This window comes from Symphalangus syndactylus, chromosome 14 (assembly GCF_028878055.3).
Source record: "Symphalangus syndactylus isolate Jambi chromosome 14, NHGRI_mSymSyn1-v2.1_pri, whole genome shotgun sequence".
Classification (NCBI taxonomy): domain Eukaryota; kingdom Metazoa; phylum Chordata; class Mammalia; order Primates; family Hylobatidae; genus Symphalangus; species Symphalangus syndactylus.
Window position 1 is genome coordinate 54,534,097 of NC_072436.2, and position 15,137 is coordinate 54,549,233.

Consider the following 15,137-nt stretch of genomic DNA (forward strand, 5'->3'; position numbering starts at 1 on the left):
CCCCAACTGCATCTTAAAACTAGCAAGGCACATTCCTTGCTAGTCCCGAATCGTGGTCATAAGATGCTATGGCTAAAAGAGCAGTTTAGTAATGCCTGCAAGGACAAAATCCTACCACGACAAAATGTCCAGATGCTCCAATATTGCCTAACAATATATGATTTAACACAGTTATAGTTACAGGACTCAATGGCTCACGCCTGTAATCCCAGCACTTTGGGAGTCCAAAGTGGGTGGACTGCTTGAGCTCAGGAGTTCGAGACCAGCCTGGGCAACACAGCGAAACCCCGTCTCTACTAAAAATACAAAAAAAATTAGCTGGGCGTGATGGTGCACACCTCTGGTCCCAGCTACTTGGGAGGCTGAGGCAGGAGGATAGGTTGAGCCTGGGAGGTGGAGGTTGCAGTGAGCTGAGATCAGGAAACTTCACTCCAGCTTGGGCAACAGGGTAAGACCCTGTCTCAAAAAAAAAAAAAAAAAAGATATATATATATATATAGTCATGCTTTGATGTATTTATGCATTAAAATGCCAAGGATAACTTTCTTTAAATCAAAAAGTACTAAATTTTGTTATGCTGTCAGCCCACCCTCATGTAGACATAGCTTAGTTTTTACATAGATAAGACCCCTATATAAGAAGAGTTTAATATAAAGAGGGTGTGTTCCCCCTCTTGCTTTCTGAGGATGGCCTACTCTGTAACTGAGTAGCTTTCAATAAACAATCGCTTCTCACTGCACTCTGCAACTTGCCTTGAACTTCTTCTGGGCAAGATCCAATAACCCTCCCTTGGGGTCTGGATCGGGACCCCTTTTCCGGCAACAATGCTGTTTCTTGAACTCAGTGGTGGTTATGCAAGTGTGTCCACATTTTAATCATTCATTGAAATGTACATGTACACTTGTGATTTCTGCACATTTCTGTATGACACTGTGCTTCAATTTTACAAATTTTAAGCTCACAACCCATTGGGAGAGGTATATATACAGGGAAATAACTATGGATCCGTTTGGTAAACAAATGTAGAACTCAACTATCTTGCACTCTTTTTTTTTTTGAGACGGAGTCTCGCTCTGTCGCCCAGGCTGGAGTGCAGTGGCGCAATCTCTGCTCACTGCAAGCTCCGCCTCCCAGGTTCACGCCATTCTCCTGTCTCAGCCTCCCGAGTAGCTGGGAGGCTACTCGGCGCCCACTGGTCCAGGAAGTACAGGCGCCCGCCACCACGCCTGGCTAATTTTTTGTATTTTTAGTAGAGACGGGGTTTCACCGTGTTAGCCAGGATGGTCTCGATCTCCTGACCTCGTGATCCACCCGCCTCGGCCTCCCAAAGTGCTGGGATTACAGGCGTGAACCAACGCGCCCGGCCCTATCTTGCACTCTTGAAGCAGCTGACTCCAGTGCCGCAGGGGGCTACCTGCGTGCCAATTCCATGCCCAATAATCTTGGGCAGGTTACCAAAGTGTGAAGACCCTGACTGAAAAATGGGAGTAATAATACAACTACCTGATATTGTTGCAAAGATTTAATATAACCTATGTAAAGTGGGCAGAAGTGCTCCGCAGGCACAGAGCAGGTGCTCAATAAATGCCAGGACCAAAATACCACGAAACTGTAATTTTTATGAGGAAAAGGATCTTTTCTTCAATGCTCAACGAGGAAATATTATGCGGCCGTGAGCAATGGCTGACGCCTGTAATCCCAACGCTTTGGAAAGACTAAGCGGGAGGATTGCTTAAGCTCAGGAGTTCGAGACTAGCCCGGGGAACATAGTGAGATCCCTTCTCTACAAAAAAAAAAAAAAAAAATTTTTTTTAATTAGCTAGCGTTGCGCGGTGGCCGTATGGTGGCCAATGAGGTTTATCCGAAGCGCGATTATTGCTAATTGAAAACTTTTCCCAATACCCCACCGTGACGACTTGCAATATAGTCGACATTGGCAATTTTTAACAGTCTCTACGGAGACTATTTCAGTAAAAATAAATAAATAAATAAATACGGTGCGCGCCTGTAGTCCCCCCTACTGGCTGGCGCGGGAGGATCGCTTGAGCCCAAGGTTTCCAGCCTGAGCGACAGAGCAAGACACCTTATCTAGAAAAAAAGAAAAAATAAATACTTTGGGTGAAATATCCAGGGCCAGCCTCCTTGGAGAGGGCGCTCTCACGAAGGAGCGTGGCCCGAGGTGCTAGGACGCGGGAAAGACGTCTTCCTGGACCAGTGAATTTACAGCTCCACAGACTCCGGCCGCGCCCGCACGCCAGCCCAACTCCACTTTCTGCCGCCCGCGTCCCCTTTAAGACGGAGCCATGACATCATCCCCGACACTGCGCAGCCTACCTTGGCAACGCCGCGACCACTTTTTTCCGGACGACCTCAATTGGCTGGCCCGCCTCCGGAGGCCCCGCCCCCTTCGCGCAGGCGGCCCCGGGCACCTGCTGTCAATCGGTCCAGGTGGGAGCGATGATTGGCCGCCGGGCCCGCCCTCCAGAAAGCCCCGCGGGGCTCGCGTAGGCTGCAGGCTCGGGGAGGGAGGGGAGCGGCGCCGCGTCGGGAGCCGCCGCCGTCCCGGTCCGCCCGCCCATCCGGTCCCTCCTGCAGCCCGCCTGCTGGGCAGGGCCGGCGCGGCCTGGCCATGGAGTCCTACGACATCATCGCCAACCAGCCTGTGGTCATCGACAACGTGAGGCCCGGCAGCCAGGGGGAGGGCGGGCGCCCCGCCCCCGTGGGCGCACGCGGCGGCGCAGGGAGAGACCCCCGCCCGCCTCGGCGCGTCCTCCGCTCACTGCGTGGCCGTCGCCCCCGCCGGGCCGCTGGCTTCGCCCCGGGGGCGCGCGCCCACTTGGCCCTGTAAGGCCGGCTATGGGGCGAGCCCCCTCGCCCGCGTCGCAGAGCCCCTTCCCCAACCCCTCCCCGAGCCGGGCGGGGAAGTTCGGGAGAGCTTGAGTGACAGCCGGGCGGCCGGGCGGGGACGCGCCCCGGACTCTTCTCAGTTAAGAGTGCGGTCCCTGGGCAGGTTTCGACGCCAGTCCCTTTCCGCGTCCTTCGGCCCTGGCTCTGGCTGCCTGGCGGAGGTGGGGTAGCATTTGTCCTTTGCACACTGCTGCCTTCATCTTTGGGGCTGCACCCCGAGGCAACAAATGCAGGATGCTCTGTCACCCATATGTCCACCACCATCTGGTTTGCCTTTTGGCTACTTTGACTTTCTCCTTAAATGCTCCCTGTGCTGAGCAAACATTCCACAGCCAGCAGGGCAAAGGAGAGTTCATGGCCACTCTTCCCAGTATCAGCAAGCAATTTGGGGTGATCGTTTGGAAGCCTCAGAGGAAAGATGTCATCAGGCTTCCTGTGGCTTTGTCCTTCAGCAGTGGGGCTCGGCTTGCTTTCAGCTGCCATAGGAAGATTTCTGGCTTCCGAGCTCTGATATGGGGAGAAGATAAGGGCTGGGATCTTTGAGTCTGCCCCTAGCTGGGTATCTGCGTCTGGTGTGCGGGCCTTGGAGTTTTTAGTAATGACTCACTTGTCCTCTTTCTGGGATCTGTCTCCCTCCCACATGACCCCGGGGGGTCCCTGAATGACTGTCTGTTTTGGAGTACCCATGTGGGCTCCCTGAGTCACAGCAGGGGATGTTTAATAAGGTTAGCACTGAGCTTGGGGACGTGCTGTCACACCAGCAGGACGCTGCAGGAAGGAGCAGGCTACTTCCTTTCTTGATGTGCAAATAACTGGTATAGGCTAATCAACAGGCTTATAAGTTAAAAGGGTTACTGCTCGGCTCCTTGGGGATTCCAGCCCCTCCTCTGTAACTTGGAGATGTTTTATTTCTGCTGCAGACTCAGAGGGTTGCGATGAAGAGTGGTGGGGCTGAGTTGAGAAGTTGATCGCTTCGCTGGGTGGGAGGTTTCTAATTTCCCTGTTCTTTGGGGGATCCTTAAGTTCAGCTTCCAGGTGGGGGCAGCGATAGGACCAAGTTCTCCTAGTAGTCTCTGGGAAGCCACTTGAGGGAAGCTGCCAGTCATCCCATGCACCCATTGGTCTTCTCCAGCAGGCCCTGTAGGTGGTCCATGTTCCACGCCTTCTGGGTTCTTGGGGGAGAAGGAAGCTGTTGAAAAAAAAAAAAAAAAAAAAAAACCCATGCAGAGGGGTTTCTTCTAGCTTTTGGGAGTAGCATGTGCTGTGGAATCCTCCTGCTGGCGCCAACCATTAGTTATGCAGAGGAAGGTGCCCTTCATGGTTTCTCTATCTCTGTATTATTGACATTCTGGGCTAGCTCATTGTTGGTAGTGCAGGCTTGCCTGTGCATTGTAGGATGTTTAGCAGCATCCCTGGCCTCTGCCCACTAGATGCCAATAGCATCCCCCACTGCATGTCCCCTCTCCCCAGCTGCCAGACATTGCCAAATGTTGCCAGAGCAGGGGGATACAAAATTGCTCCCAATCTTGAACCGTCGGTGTACTTTTAAATGATCCTGGCAGGGTCCCTGGCTTCCTCCTTGTCCTGCCTTGGTGGGGCAGCCAGCTCTCTCCATTGCAGGGGACTGGCTTCATCTGGTGGTGCATGTGGGCAGCTAAACTTTGTTTTTCCTTGCAGGGTTCGGGGGTGATTAAAGCTGGCTTTGCAGGAGACCAGATTCCCAAATACTGTTTCCCAAACTAGTAAGTGTGGCTCAGGCAGCAGCCTCAGTCCTTTTGTTTACCTTCTGTAAGAACATTGGCCTTCTGTCACAGGGCTCTTTGAAGACAATTTTTGCCCTGACCTGTAGGGAAAACACCAAATTTGTGAGGTTGACACTCTTGAGAGAGCACTGAAAGAACAAGACAAGCGTTCTAGTGGTCCCCTTTGTCTTTGGAGTCTCTCGTTTTGGTCTTGTTGAGCCAGCAAGGGGGAAAAGCAACCAGCATTTCCCTGGGGATGGGATGTGGTAGCAGCAGCAAGAATAAAGGGAGACACCTCCGAGGGGAGCCCTAAACTCGGAGCAGGAAGAGTGAGGAATCAGATGCACAGCCACCCTTTCCTCCCTGGAAGCCCTGGAAGTGTTTTCTGCCGGGCTTGTTTTCAGACTCTAGAAAATGTCTTGTTTCAGTTAAGAGGGGATCTTCTGCCCTGTATGGTACTGGGGGAGGCAGGAATAAGAGATAATTGCAAACCCAGAGAGCCTGGGGTGCCCCTTACACCCGCCATGAGCCCATTGGGAAAGTTGCCCTTAGGAGCACCTCTTCACAAATCCTGGAGGCTTTGGAATCAGTGGCCTAAAGGCAGGGGGCAGCAGGGGATCCTAGGCCCCGAGTGGCAGGCTAGCCCGAGCCCGGCCTGGTCTGGGACAGAGCTAGCATGGTGCTCCCTGTCGAGCTTCAGCATTCCTTTCTGACTGCGTGGGTATTAGAGGTTCCTTTGCCTTTAGTGGTAGCTCATCAGATCCTATAGTTTCCAAGAACTGAATCTCTGATCCAGAAGCCCTGGCAGTGGGGTAGGGCGGCATCAACTGAGTGACAGCAGAGTGCACAAGGGAGCCCCGACCCAGCTTCCTGGGGCTGTCCTCCCCCAGTCTGTGGATGGTGACGGCAGCCCTGCCTCACCGAAGTCAGGAGCGTGGGCTGAGTCACTGTGGCTGCAGGAAGCTGACCCTCTGCAAGGGCTGGGCCATGGAGGGCTGGGTTCTGGCGCTCAGACACGCAGCTGTCTCTGCTGACTGTGCCTTCTGACCCTGAGCTTCTTGTCCTCCCTAGGCCCCCTCTCTAGCCCCAAACCCCATAGGCCCCAGTTCCAACCTGTGCCCCCCAGCCACATCCTGGTGTTCGGAGGCCAGGTACTCTCTGGGCGGCTATGGTTGGATTTCAGTTTTTCTGGACACAAGCTCCGCCATGCCCCCTGCCCACCTTGCTGACGTTATCTGTCCTCACAGCGTCGGGCGGCCCAAGCACATGCGGGTGATGGCTGGAGCCCTGGAGGGGGACCTCTTCATCGGACCAAAAGCAGAGGTAACACCGAGGAGCCTGTCCTTCCCTGGGTATGGGGTCCTCAGTTGCAGGGGCGTGGCATATGTGAGAGGCCTGTGTTCTTGGGCCTCTGCTGGTGACCTCCCGGGTACGTCCTCCAGGCTCCAGCTGGGAAGTAGAGGGGCACCTCCCCCTCAGATGGGGAAGCAGTTCCTCTTCTAGGGAGCATGGGTAGAGCTCTTCATGTCCTGTCTTTTAGAAGCTGTTTGGAAGCTACAGAAACAAGAACTGATCAAAAAGTGATATAAGAGTCAGAATCACACACACTTGATGTCTGCTCTAATGAGGGCCATGGGGCCACCTCTCACAATGGAGCCGGAGTGTCCCACCAAGGGGCTGCATGGCCTGATCAGACCCTCAGGAGAGCATGTGTGGGTGTGGAGAGAACAGCAAGCTGAGCTTGGCCAAGGGCAGTTTAGGTGCCTGAGGAGCATTGTGTCGGGTGCCAGGGCGTGGGGCATGCGTGGTTCTGGGCCCAGAAAGGGGAGGCCTGAGCTGGAGGTGCAGAGGGTGGGTGTCACGCAGATGGGGTCCATAGGAGCCGAGGTGGTGAGAGGAGCTAAGTAGTGCTCGGTGAGAAGGGGCATGGCTAGGGGGACACCGAAGGGCAGGCGGAGGCAGCATGTCAGTGCAAACGGGACTGGTGAGGACCGGCCAAAGGGCTAGGGGGAGAGAGGCGCAGGTCAGGGGGCACAGGTGGCCCAGGAGGGGCCATGTTGGGCGGCTGCAAGGTGCCAGCACTGGCCAGAGGGGAGCTGGCAGAGTGCGAGGAGAATGTGGGGGATGTGCCGGCAGTGAGAATGGGGAAGAAGAGGGCCTGCAGATTGTGGGGCACGCTGCCACCCTCTCTGATCCCCCCAGCCGAAGCTAGCTGGGTTCTGAGAGCCTAAGAAGCTGGTGGGCAGGTGAACCCATGCTGAGTTCAGGACCCGCCACAGACCCTGGGATACCCAGTGAGCAGGGGTGGTTCTGGTCAGAGCAGGTGAGGTTCTGGTCAGGGCAGGTGAGGGTCAGCTTCCAGGAGGGTGGAAAGCAGCCGCTGAGCAAGGGCCGGGTGCCACACCTCCCTTCCCACCCCACCAGGAGCACCGGGGGCTGCTGACCATCCGCTACCCCATGGAGCACGGTGTGGTGCGAGACTGGAACGACATGGAACGCATCTGGCAGTACGTCTACTCCAAGGACCAGCTGCAGACCTTCTCGGAGGAGGTGTGGCGGCTGCCCCTCCTGCATGCTCCGCATTCTCCTGGCTGTGCGCCTCTCCTCTGCGTCCCTCCTCACCGGGCTCCCACATTTCCCCTCTGCATTTCTAGAGGGCCTGCTGCCTTTCCGTTTGTGTCTGGGTGCGCATGCATACCCAGTGGCTGCTAGGCAGAACCTTCCAGAGAGAGCCGGATCTCCGGAAGAGTAACTGCCAGCAGATAAAGGGATGGTGCCCTCAGGAGGGGTAGGAGGCTGAGCTGCCTGTGCGCCAGCGGGTGTGGCTCTCTGGAAAGAGCCTTCTAGGGCCTTGCAAATTGCCTCCTCGGATGCCTACAACTGTCCCATCCCTCGCAGCATCCTGTGCTCCTCACGGAGGCCCCGCTCAACCCGAGTAAGAACCGGGAGAAGGCGGCAGAGGTGTTCTTTGAGACCTTCAACGTGCCAGCCCTGTTCATCTCCATGCAGGCTGTGCTCAGTCTGTGAGTGCCCCCTAAGCCTGGCCTGAGTCCTGTCCTCCCTGTGCCGTCCTCCTGCTTGCCATGATCAGGGTCTGACTTCCCTGGAAAAACAGCCCCTTGATGACTTCCTCTAGGGAGTCCCTCGTGTCCTTTCTTCAGACTAGATAATGCAGACGTGCCAGGGTTCCTCCCCTGGGTGAGGAGGTCCCCGTGCCTCAGTGGCTGAGGTGAGGGGATGCTGACCTGGTGACAGGTACGCAACGGGACGCACGACAGGAGTGGTTCTAGACTCGGGGGACGGGGTCACTCACGCCGTGCCCATCTATGAGGGCTTTGCCATGCCTCACTCCATCATGCGGGTGGACATTGCCGGCCGCGACGTCTCCCGCTACCTCCGACTCCTGCTGCGCAAGGAAGGGGTTGACTTCCATACCTCGGCTGAGTTTGAGGTTGTCCGGACAATCAAAGAGGTGATGAGGGGCGAGAGGGTGTGGACACGACCTGGGCTGAGGAAAGGGTGGCACCAAGGCACAGGTGTCCCAGGTGCAGCCTTCTGAGGGCTGTGTCCCTGCCCCCGCAGCGAGCCTGCTACCTGTCCATCAACCCACAGAAGGATGAGGCTCTGGAGACGGAGAAAGTGCAGTACACATTGCCAGATGGCAGCACGCTTGATGTAAGTGGCCAGGCCTGGCACTGGAGTGGCAGCTGATGCCCGGCCTGGGGGAAGGGGTAGCCTGCTTCTCCAGGAAGCCTGTCTGCCTCAATCTTGTACACTAAAGGTGGGGCCTGCACGATTCCGGGCCCCCGAGCTGCTGTTCCAGCCGGACCTTGTGGGGGATGAGAGTGAGGGGCTCCATGAGGTGGTGGCCTTCGCCATACACAAGTCCGACATGGACCTGCGCCGGACACTGTTCGCCAACATCGTGCTCTCAGGTGGCTCAACGCTTTTCAAAGGTACTGTGGCTTGAGAGTTGGTGGTGGTGAGACGAGGCCCAGGGCATCTGGACCCTCAGAGAGTATACCCCCGCCCAGAGCCATTTTCTATTGGCTTTTTGGTGGTGCTCAATTAACATTTTTTTTTAACAGACCGAGATTTAAAATTAAATTTTGTTTACTCTGTGAATAGAGGAGAAGTTTACACAAGCTCTAAAGTGTATTGTGAGTGTTGAGGAAGGAGCATGTGCGGCTTCATCTCACGCTGCCTCTGTGAGGACGCAAGGCCCACAGGCAGCCATGGGGCTGGATCATATCTCAGCCTTGTCCTTCATCCTGGGAAGAGCTGCTGATAGAGGGCCAGCAGTAGCTGGGGGCCCTGAAGGCTGGGTGCGGGAGCTAGCAGCGAGGAGGCCGGGTGCAGACCCCAGGCTCAGCCAGCTTTGTGTTCACAGGCTTCGGAGACCGACTACTCAGTGAAGTGAAGAAGCTTGCCCCAAAGGATATCAAAATCAAGGTGAGGTTACAGAGACTCCCCCTGGGGCACTAGGGTGCTGGCAGACTTGGCATGGGGAGGAAGGGTGGATGGCGCCCCCAGACCCGCTCACCGGCTCACGTCCACCCAGCCCTGCTCTTCCCAATGCCACTGCTGCCACTCCCCAGCTGATGACCTTTGCTGTCAGGCTTCAGGACCTGGGGAAGGTGACTCCAAGGCTGGGAGGAATGGCTTCTGGGTGGGGACCCACAGTTAACGTGGTCACTTCCTCCCTCTAGATCTCGGCCCCACAGGAACGGCTGTACTCCACGTGGATTGGGTGAGGCGGGGCTCAAGGGAGGGCTCTGGGAGGAGACCACTTTACCCTGGATGCTCCTCCCGTGGTTGGCCTAGGCCACTGTGGAGGTGGGTGGATTTCCCTCCCAAATTAGGGAAATGGAACTCTGAGTGCCCAGGATGGTGGTTGGTTCCCTGACAGGTCCACAGCAATACTATCCCTCCATCCCCACAGCGGCTCCATCCTGGCCTCGCTGGACACTTTTAAGAAGATGTGGGTGTCCAAAAAGGAGTATGAAGAGGATGGCTCCCGTGCTATTCATCGCAAAACTTTCTAGTGCCCAAGGAGGGCGGGGCATGTTGGGAGAGGGGGAGGGAGGGGAGCCAGAGCCTTTAACCCTTTTTGGTCTGGGCTCTTATACTAGGCTTAGGGTCCCCTGCATGCCCCGAACCCCTGGGTGGGCGGCACAGCAGTGCCCCCCTGTAGCCTTCCCCTCTACACACACATGACACGCACACACGAGTAACATTGAGCTGCATGGACAGGAGCCTTGAGCTGGCGTGTGGGAATTGAGCGCCATGTTGGGCTGTTGTGGGTATCCCCCTGGCAGGGCCAGCTAGGCCTGTGGTTCCCTGTTCTGACTCTCAGGGCTGCCTCCCCGAGCTCCAGGGCCAGAATGCCTGGATGCCTGGGTAGCCAGTTTGGGGAGTGGGCTGCAGGGGGCAGCCAGCAGCTCCCACTGGTGTGTCAGTGCATCCATTGCCACCTCCTGTTCGTGACCTGACAGGGTGGCACAGCCCCTTTCACACTCTGTCCTCCTATATTCCTGGGTAGATGCCCTGGTGTAGGGCTGAGTACTGAATGGTCTTCCATCCCCAGCAAGGGGGTCCAGCCCAGGGTCAGGCCCTTCGGAGCCAGGGCAGAGGACGCACGGTGGCCAGAGCTGCTGCACTCTCCTTTTCAGAGCACTTCATCGACTTGCTCCTCCCTCTACCCTTGGCACCCTGGGTGGGAAAGGGTTGATGCTCATCATTTATTGAGGGGAAGCCACTTAATAAGGAGTCAGACCTAAAAGGGGGTGGGGGACATTTTCTTACCTCACCCAAGAGAGGTCGTCACTTTTGCTGTGGCCAGGGCCCCACCTCCCTCTCTCAGATATGTACAATAATTTAACACGGTTGCCTGAAAAAAAAAAACTTTTGTAAATCATTATAGTAATAATTATGGACAAGGCCCAGTGTGTGGCTCTGTTTTCTTGTGGCTCTCTGTGCTGTTGTTTGCTCTTCCATCCCTGGGGACTTTCAGAGAAAGGACCAGAGAGAATGCTGCAAGGCACTGGCTCTAGCTCAGCAGTGTGAGGGTTTCAGTGGTTGGCCCAGCAACGTGGCACAAAAGGCCTCAGGAGGCCGGGCTGTCACCCTGGAGCATAATTCCGTCACCTGTTACCTCCCCTGCTGCAGTCCACCAGGGGAAGTAGAACCAGGCTACCTTCTTTGTCCCCGGACCCTGGACAGGCCTGTTTGAGCACCTCTGCTCACCCCATTCAGCCAGGGCTAAGGCTGGTGGACACCAGCAATGATGCAAGCTCACGCCTTCAGACAAGTCAGGATGGTGAAGGCAGGGAGAGGCGGAGAGGCAGAGAGGCTGTGAGCTTAGCCAGGCCCTAGAGGAATAGGCAGAAGAGCAGGGAGAGGAAGGGCAGAAGGAGCAGTGAGGAATTAGGGTTTGGAGAATGTCTGCTCTTTACTTCCTTAAGTGAGCACCTACAGTGTTTCCAGGATGGTGCTGTGTGTTTGGGGCCAAAGGTCAACAAGTTATATCCTTGCCCTAACAAATACACACGTCAAGGGAGTAAGACAGATGGGCCATTTTAGTACAGAGTTGTGGGGGCCAAGGCATTAGGTGCATAGCCCAACAGGTGGGGCAGGCCGACTTGCAAGGGCCCAGAGGTTAGCCAGAGAGGGGGAAGGCATTCTATGCAGATGTGAGAGCCCAAAGAAGCACCTGGGACCTGTGGGGCTGGAGAGGAAGGCAGGGACCCAATGCCCAGTCAGCAGTGAAGCGTCAGTGGTCTGTGACCATTGTGTGAGATGAACCAAAAAGGTGGGTTGAGCTGGCACGTGGAGGATTGTTAGCTGTGTCCTGGGAGATGGGTGGCCAGCCATAGAAGGATGGTGACCACAGCAGTGTGTTGTAGGCAGTTGGGGTTTGTGGGGGGCCGAGGGCAGGCCCAGGACTGAGGAGATGAGGTAGGAGTAGGGAGAGTACTGAGGTCTGTCTGCCAAGGCTTTTTTGAGGCTTTGTGGTCACAGGGCAGTTAGGCTTGCACTGGCCCTCAAAGGGAAAGCAGAATTTGCACAGAGAACTCCATGTTAGGGCACTCTCCAGACCAGTTCTTCCCACGGGGCTCTGTTCATGGCACCACTGGCTCCCTGCCTCCCAGGTTAGAGCCTTATCCATCAACACCTTCCTCTTCCCTGTCTCTTCCACTCTGTCAGTCACCAGGTTGTGTGGTTCTTCTGTGGTACCTTTCCCACTGGTCCTTTTTTTTCCAGCATAGTCACTGCCACCGTAGCTTATGACCACAGCTCCATTCCCTGGCCACCCAATCTATTTGCTCGTGGATCTAAAGCCCAGATAATATTGGTTCTGACACCTACTACTCCAAAGTGTCAAGTGGTTCTCCACTGCCTGGTGACATGAAACAATTGATGTGATGCTGGTAAAACCACCTTCGTGAGCCACATGTTGTGTTTGACTCAGGCCTCTTGAGATCTGTTCCCTGTTTTAGGTTTACCCCTCATGTCCTTTGCCTGCTAGCCTTCGGGCGTGCTGTTCTCTCCATGGGAATGACCTTCGCTTGTGCCTGTCAAAATCTTGTCCTTTAAGGCAAAGCACCATCCTCTGTGCCCCCTCTTCTGGCAGGTTTAAGTGCTCAGACTTTGCCAGCTTCTCACTGTTGGAAAAAGCTACAGATGAGGAGGGTAGTACAGCTGAAATGAAGCCTGTGTTGGAGTTGGAGGTAATATGAAGTCATGGTTTTAATATACATAGATAGATACCGAAATAAACACATCTGTGTGTGAGAGCCAGCATTAGAACATACACATGCATTTCCTAGCCCTGTCTGTTGGGAAGGTCTGGAAGCAATGACACTACAATAGCAATGAGCACATACAGTGTCCAGATCTTGGTTTCTAAATACCATTCTGGGAAAAAGTTCTTTATTCTGTACTTGTAAATAGTTTAATACTATTAGTGTGAGGCCTGTGTTCTTCCTTGGTGAGGGAAGATGGGCTCCATTTTCTAAGCTAAGCTCAGATAGAAGCCACTTCCATCCAAGAGCAAAGGTTTGGTCCTCCTAGTAGGGGACATGACATTTCCCCTGGGACAATTCCCTGGAACAGGGAAAATAATAGATGAGCTTGGAATAGTCTGGGGTACCATAAAGTAAGAAAGTGAAAAAGGGAAGGGCTTGTCTAAAGGACACAAGAAACAATTAGAAGGGGCACCCAATGCTCAAATCTGTAACGGATGATAAGCCATGGCATAAGATACGTGTGAGTCATACTCATGCAAATAAATAACTGAATAAATGTATACATGGGGAAGAAGGGACAGCTCTCACTTATGGTAAAATTACAGTTGATGTCAAAAGAATTGTGGAAAAAGAAAGCCACCACTGAGGAAACACCACAGTGATCACTGTTGCAGCTAAGAATAGAGACAAAAATCAGTGGGCAAAGTAAAGACATTTTTGTTGTCTCTATCCCTCTACAAGAACTTATTAATTACAAAAGGAGAAATAGTAATTTTATGGTGGAGAAACATTGATACTACCTTAACCAAATAATCAGAGTATATATCTCCAGTAATAAGTCATTGTCTCTGTTTTTTTTTTTAAGAGGATCTCACTGTTGTGGAGGCTGGAGTGGAATGCAACAGCACGATCACGGCTTGCTGCAGCCTCCATCTCCTGGGCTCGAGGGATCCTCCTGCCTCAGCCTCCAAGTTGCTGGGGCTACAGGTGTGCACCACCACACACCACTAGTTCTTATTTTTTTGTAGAGATGGGGGTCTCACTGTATTGCCCTGGTGAGTCTCAAACTCCTGGCTTCAAGTACACCTCCTGCCTCAGCCTCCCAAAGCACTGGGATTACAGGCATGAGCCACCGAGCCCAGCCATAAGTCATTGTCTCTTTTTTTCTTTGCTTTTTTTGAGATGGAGTCTCTGTTGCCCAGGCTGGAGCGCAGTGGTGAGATCTCAGCTCACTGCAACCTCCACCTCCTGGGTTCAAGCAATTCTCCTGTCTCAGCCTCCCAAGTAGCTGGGATTACAGGTGCTCACCACCACATCCAGCCAATTTTTGTATTTTTAGTAGAGACGGGGTTTCACCAGGTTAGCCAAGCTGGTCTCGAACTCCTGACCTTAAGTTATCTGCCTGTCTCAGCCTCCAAAAGTGCTGGGATTACAGGCGTGAGCCACTGGACCCGGCCATAAGTCATTGTCTCTTGATGATGCTAAGAGGGGCCTGATTTTGCCTGTGGCATTCTTTTTTTTTCCATATTTTTTTTATTAATTTTTTTTGCATACAAAACAATAAACATTTTCTAAAAATACATACAAACAAAAAGATGCATATCAAACATATTAGGAAGGTTGCACATGGGAAGACGGGGAATAGAAACGGGGAGCGGGAATTAAAGAAAATAAATGAGAGAGGGACTTTGTATGGATCAATGATAATAACTCAATCCTCTATTTGACAAAGAAGAAGGAGAAGGAAGAGGAAGAAAAAGTGGGATAAAAGATCAGAAAGGGAGGAAAATAGAAAAAATTAGAGTATGACTCCAGGGTAGACCTGTTTTGTTGTCGCTGGGTTGGTTGGTTGGTTTGTCTGTTGTATTTTTCATATGTTTCGCCATGTTGGCCAGGCTGGTCTCAAACTAGCCTCAAGTGATCAACCCACCTCGGCCTCCCAGAGTGCCGGGACTACAGGCGTGAGCCACCACGTCCAGCCCCCACATTGCGTCTGGCCTCCGTGGTAGACCTCCCAGATGGGGCGGCCGGGCAGAGGCACTCCTCACTTCCCAGACGATGGGCGGCCGGGCAGAGACACTCCTCACTTCTTCCCAGAGGGGGCGGCCGGGCAGAGGCGCTCCTCACTTCTTCCCAGACGGGGCGGCCGGGCAGAGGCGCTCCTCACTTCTTCCCAGACGGGGCGGCCGGGCAGACGCGCTCCTCACTTCTTCCCAGACGGGGCGGCAGGGCAGAGGCGCTCCTCACTTCCCAGACGGGGCGGCCGGGCAGAGGCGCTCCTCACTTCCCAGACAACGGGCGGCCGGGCAGAGGCACTCCTCACTTCCCAGACAATGGGCGGCCGGGCAGAGGCGCTCCTCACTTCCCAGACGATGGGCGGCCGAGCAGAGGCGCTCCTCACTTCCCAGATGATGGGCGGCCAGGTAGAGGCGCTCCTCACTTCCCAGACGGGGCGGCCGGGCAGAGGCGCTCCTCACTTCTTCCCAGACGGGGTGGCCGGGCAGAGGCGCTCTTCACTTCCCAGACGGGGTGGCCGGGCAGAGGCGCTCCTCACATCCCAGACGGGGCGGCCGGGCAGAGGCGCTCCTCACTTCCCAGATGATGGGCGGGCGGGTAGATTGCCTGTGGTATTCTTGCATCACCTCAATCTAACCAGGAGCAAGCAGCAGGCAAACCCAAACTGAGGGCAGTCTACAAATGAATAGAGTTGTCTATTCATGGCAGGTCATAGGGACAAGGA

General features: G+C 54.5%; 1 protein-coding gene and 1 non-coding gene across 3 annotated transcripts; both read left to right on the forward strand.

Annotated features, from left to right (window-relative positions):
* The first annotated feature begins 1,821 nt into the window (after nucleotides 1–1,821).
* On the forward strand, nucleotides 1,822–1,962 carry LOC129463394 (U4 spliceosomal RNA). The gene has a single exon (XR_008651163.1). It is a non-coding gene; the product is annotated as a U4 spliceosomal RNA (small nuclear RNA).
* A 440-nt stretch (nucleotides 1,963–2,402) lies between these two features.
* Nucleotides 2,403–10,590, forward strand: ACTR1B (actin related protein 1B). 2 transcript variants are annotated; one of them, XM_055241884.2, is made up of 11 exons: nucleotides 2,403–2,677; nucleotides 4,585–4,649; nucleotides 5,897–5,972; nucleotides 7,074–7,199; nucleotides 7,548–7,672; nucleotides 7,905–8,121; nucleotides 8,232–8,324; nucleotides 8,431–8,605; nucleotides 9,040–9,101; nucleotides 9,359–9,399; nucleotides 9,592–10,590. In XM_055241884.2, exons 1-11 carry the CDS (start codon nucleotides 2,630–2,632, stop codon nucleotides 9,692–9,694), a joined length of 1,131 nt encoding a protein of 376 aa, XP_055097859.1. In that variant the 5' UTR covers nucleotides 2,403–2,629; the 3' UTR covers nucleotides 9,695–10,590. The 2 variants fall into 2 exon arrangements, with proteins under 2 accessions (XP_055097859.1, XP_055097861.1); XM_055241886.2 differs by having other exon boundaries at nucleotides 2,406–2,448.
* Nucleotides 10,591–15,137: the final 4,547 nt, after the last annotated feature.

Bases quoted from the DNA above. Each gene is read 5' to 3' on its own strand.
- ACTR1B (XM_055241884.2), top strand. From the start codon at position 2,630: ATGGAGTCCTACGACATCATCGCCAACCAGCCTGTGGTCATCGACAAC. The intron at 5,973-7,073 runs GTAACACCGAGG...CCACCCCACCAG, and splicing joins TCATCGGACCAAAAGCAGAG to GAGCACCGGGGGCTGCTGAC. The intron at 9,102-9,358 runs GTGAGGTTACAG...TCCTCCCTCTAG, and splicing joins CAAAGGATATCAAAATCAAG to ATCTCGGCCCCACAGGAACG.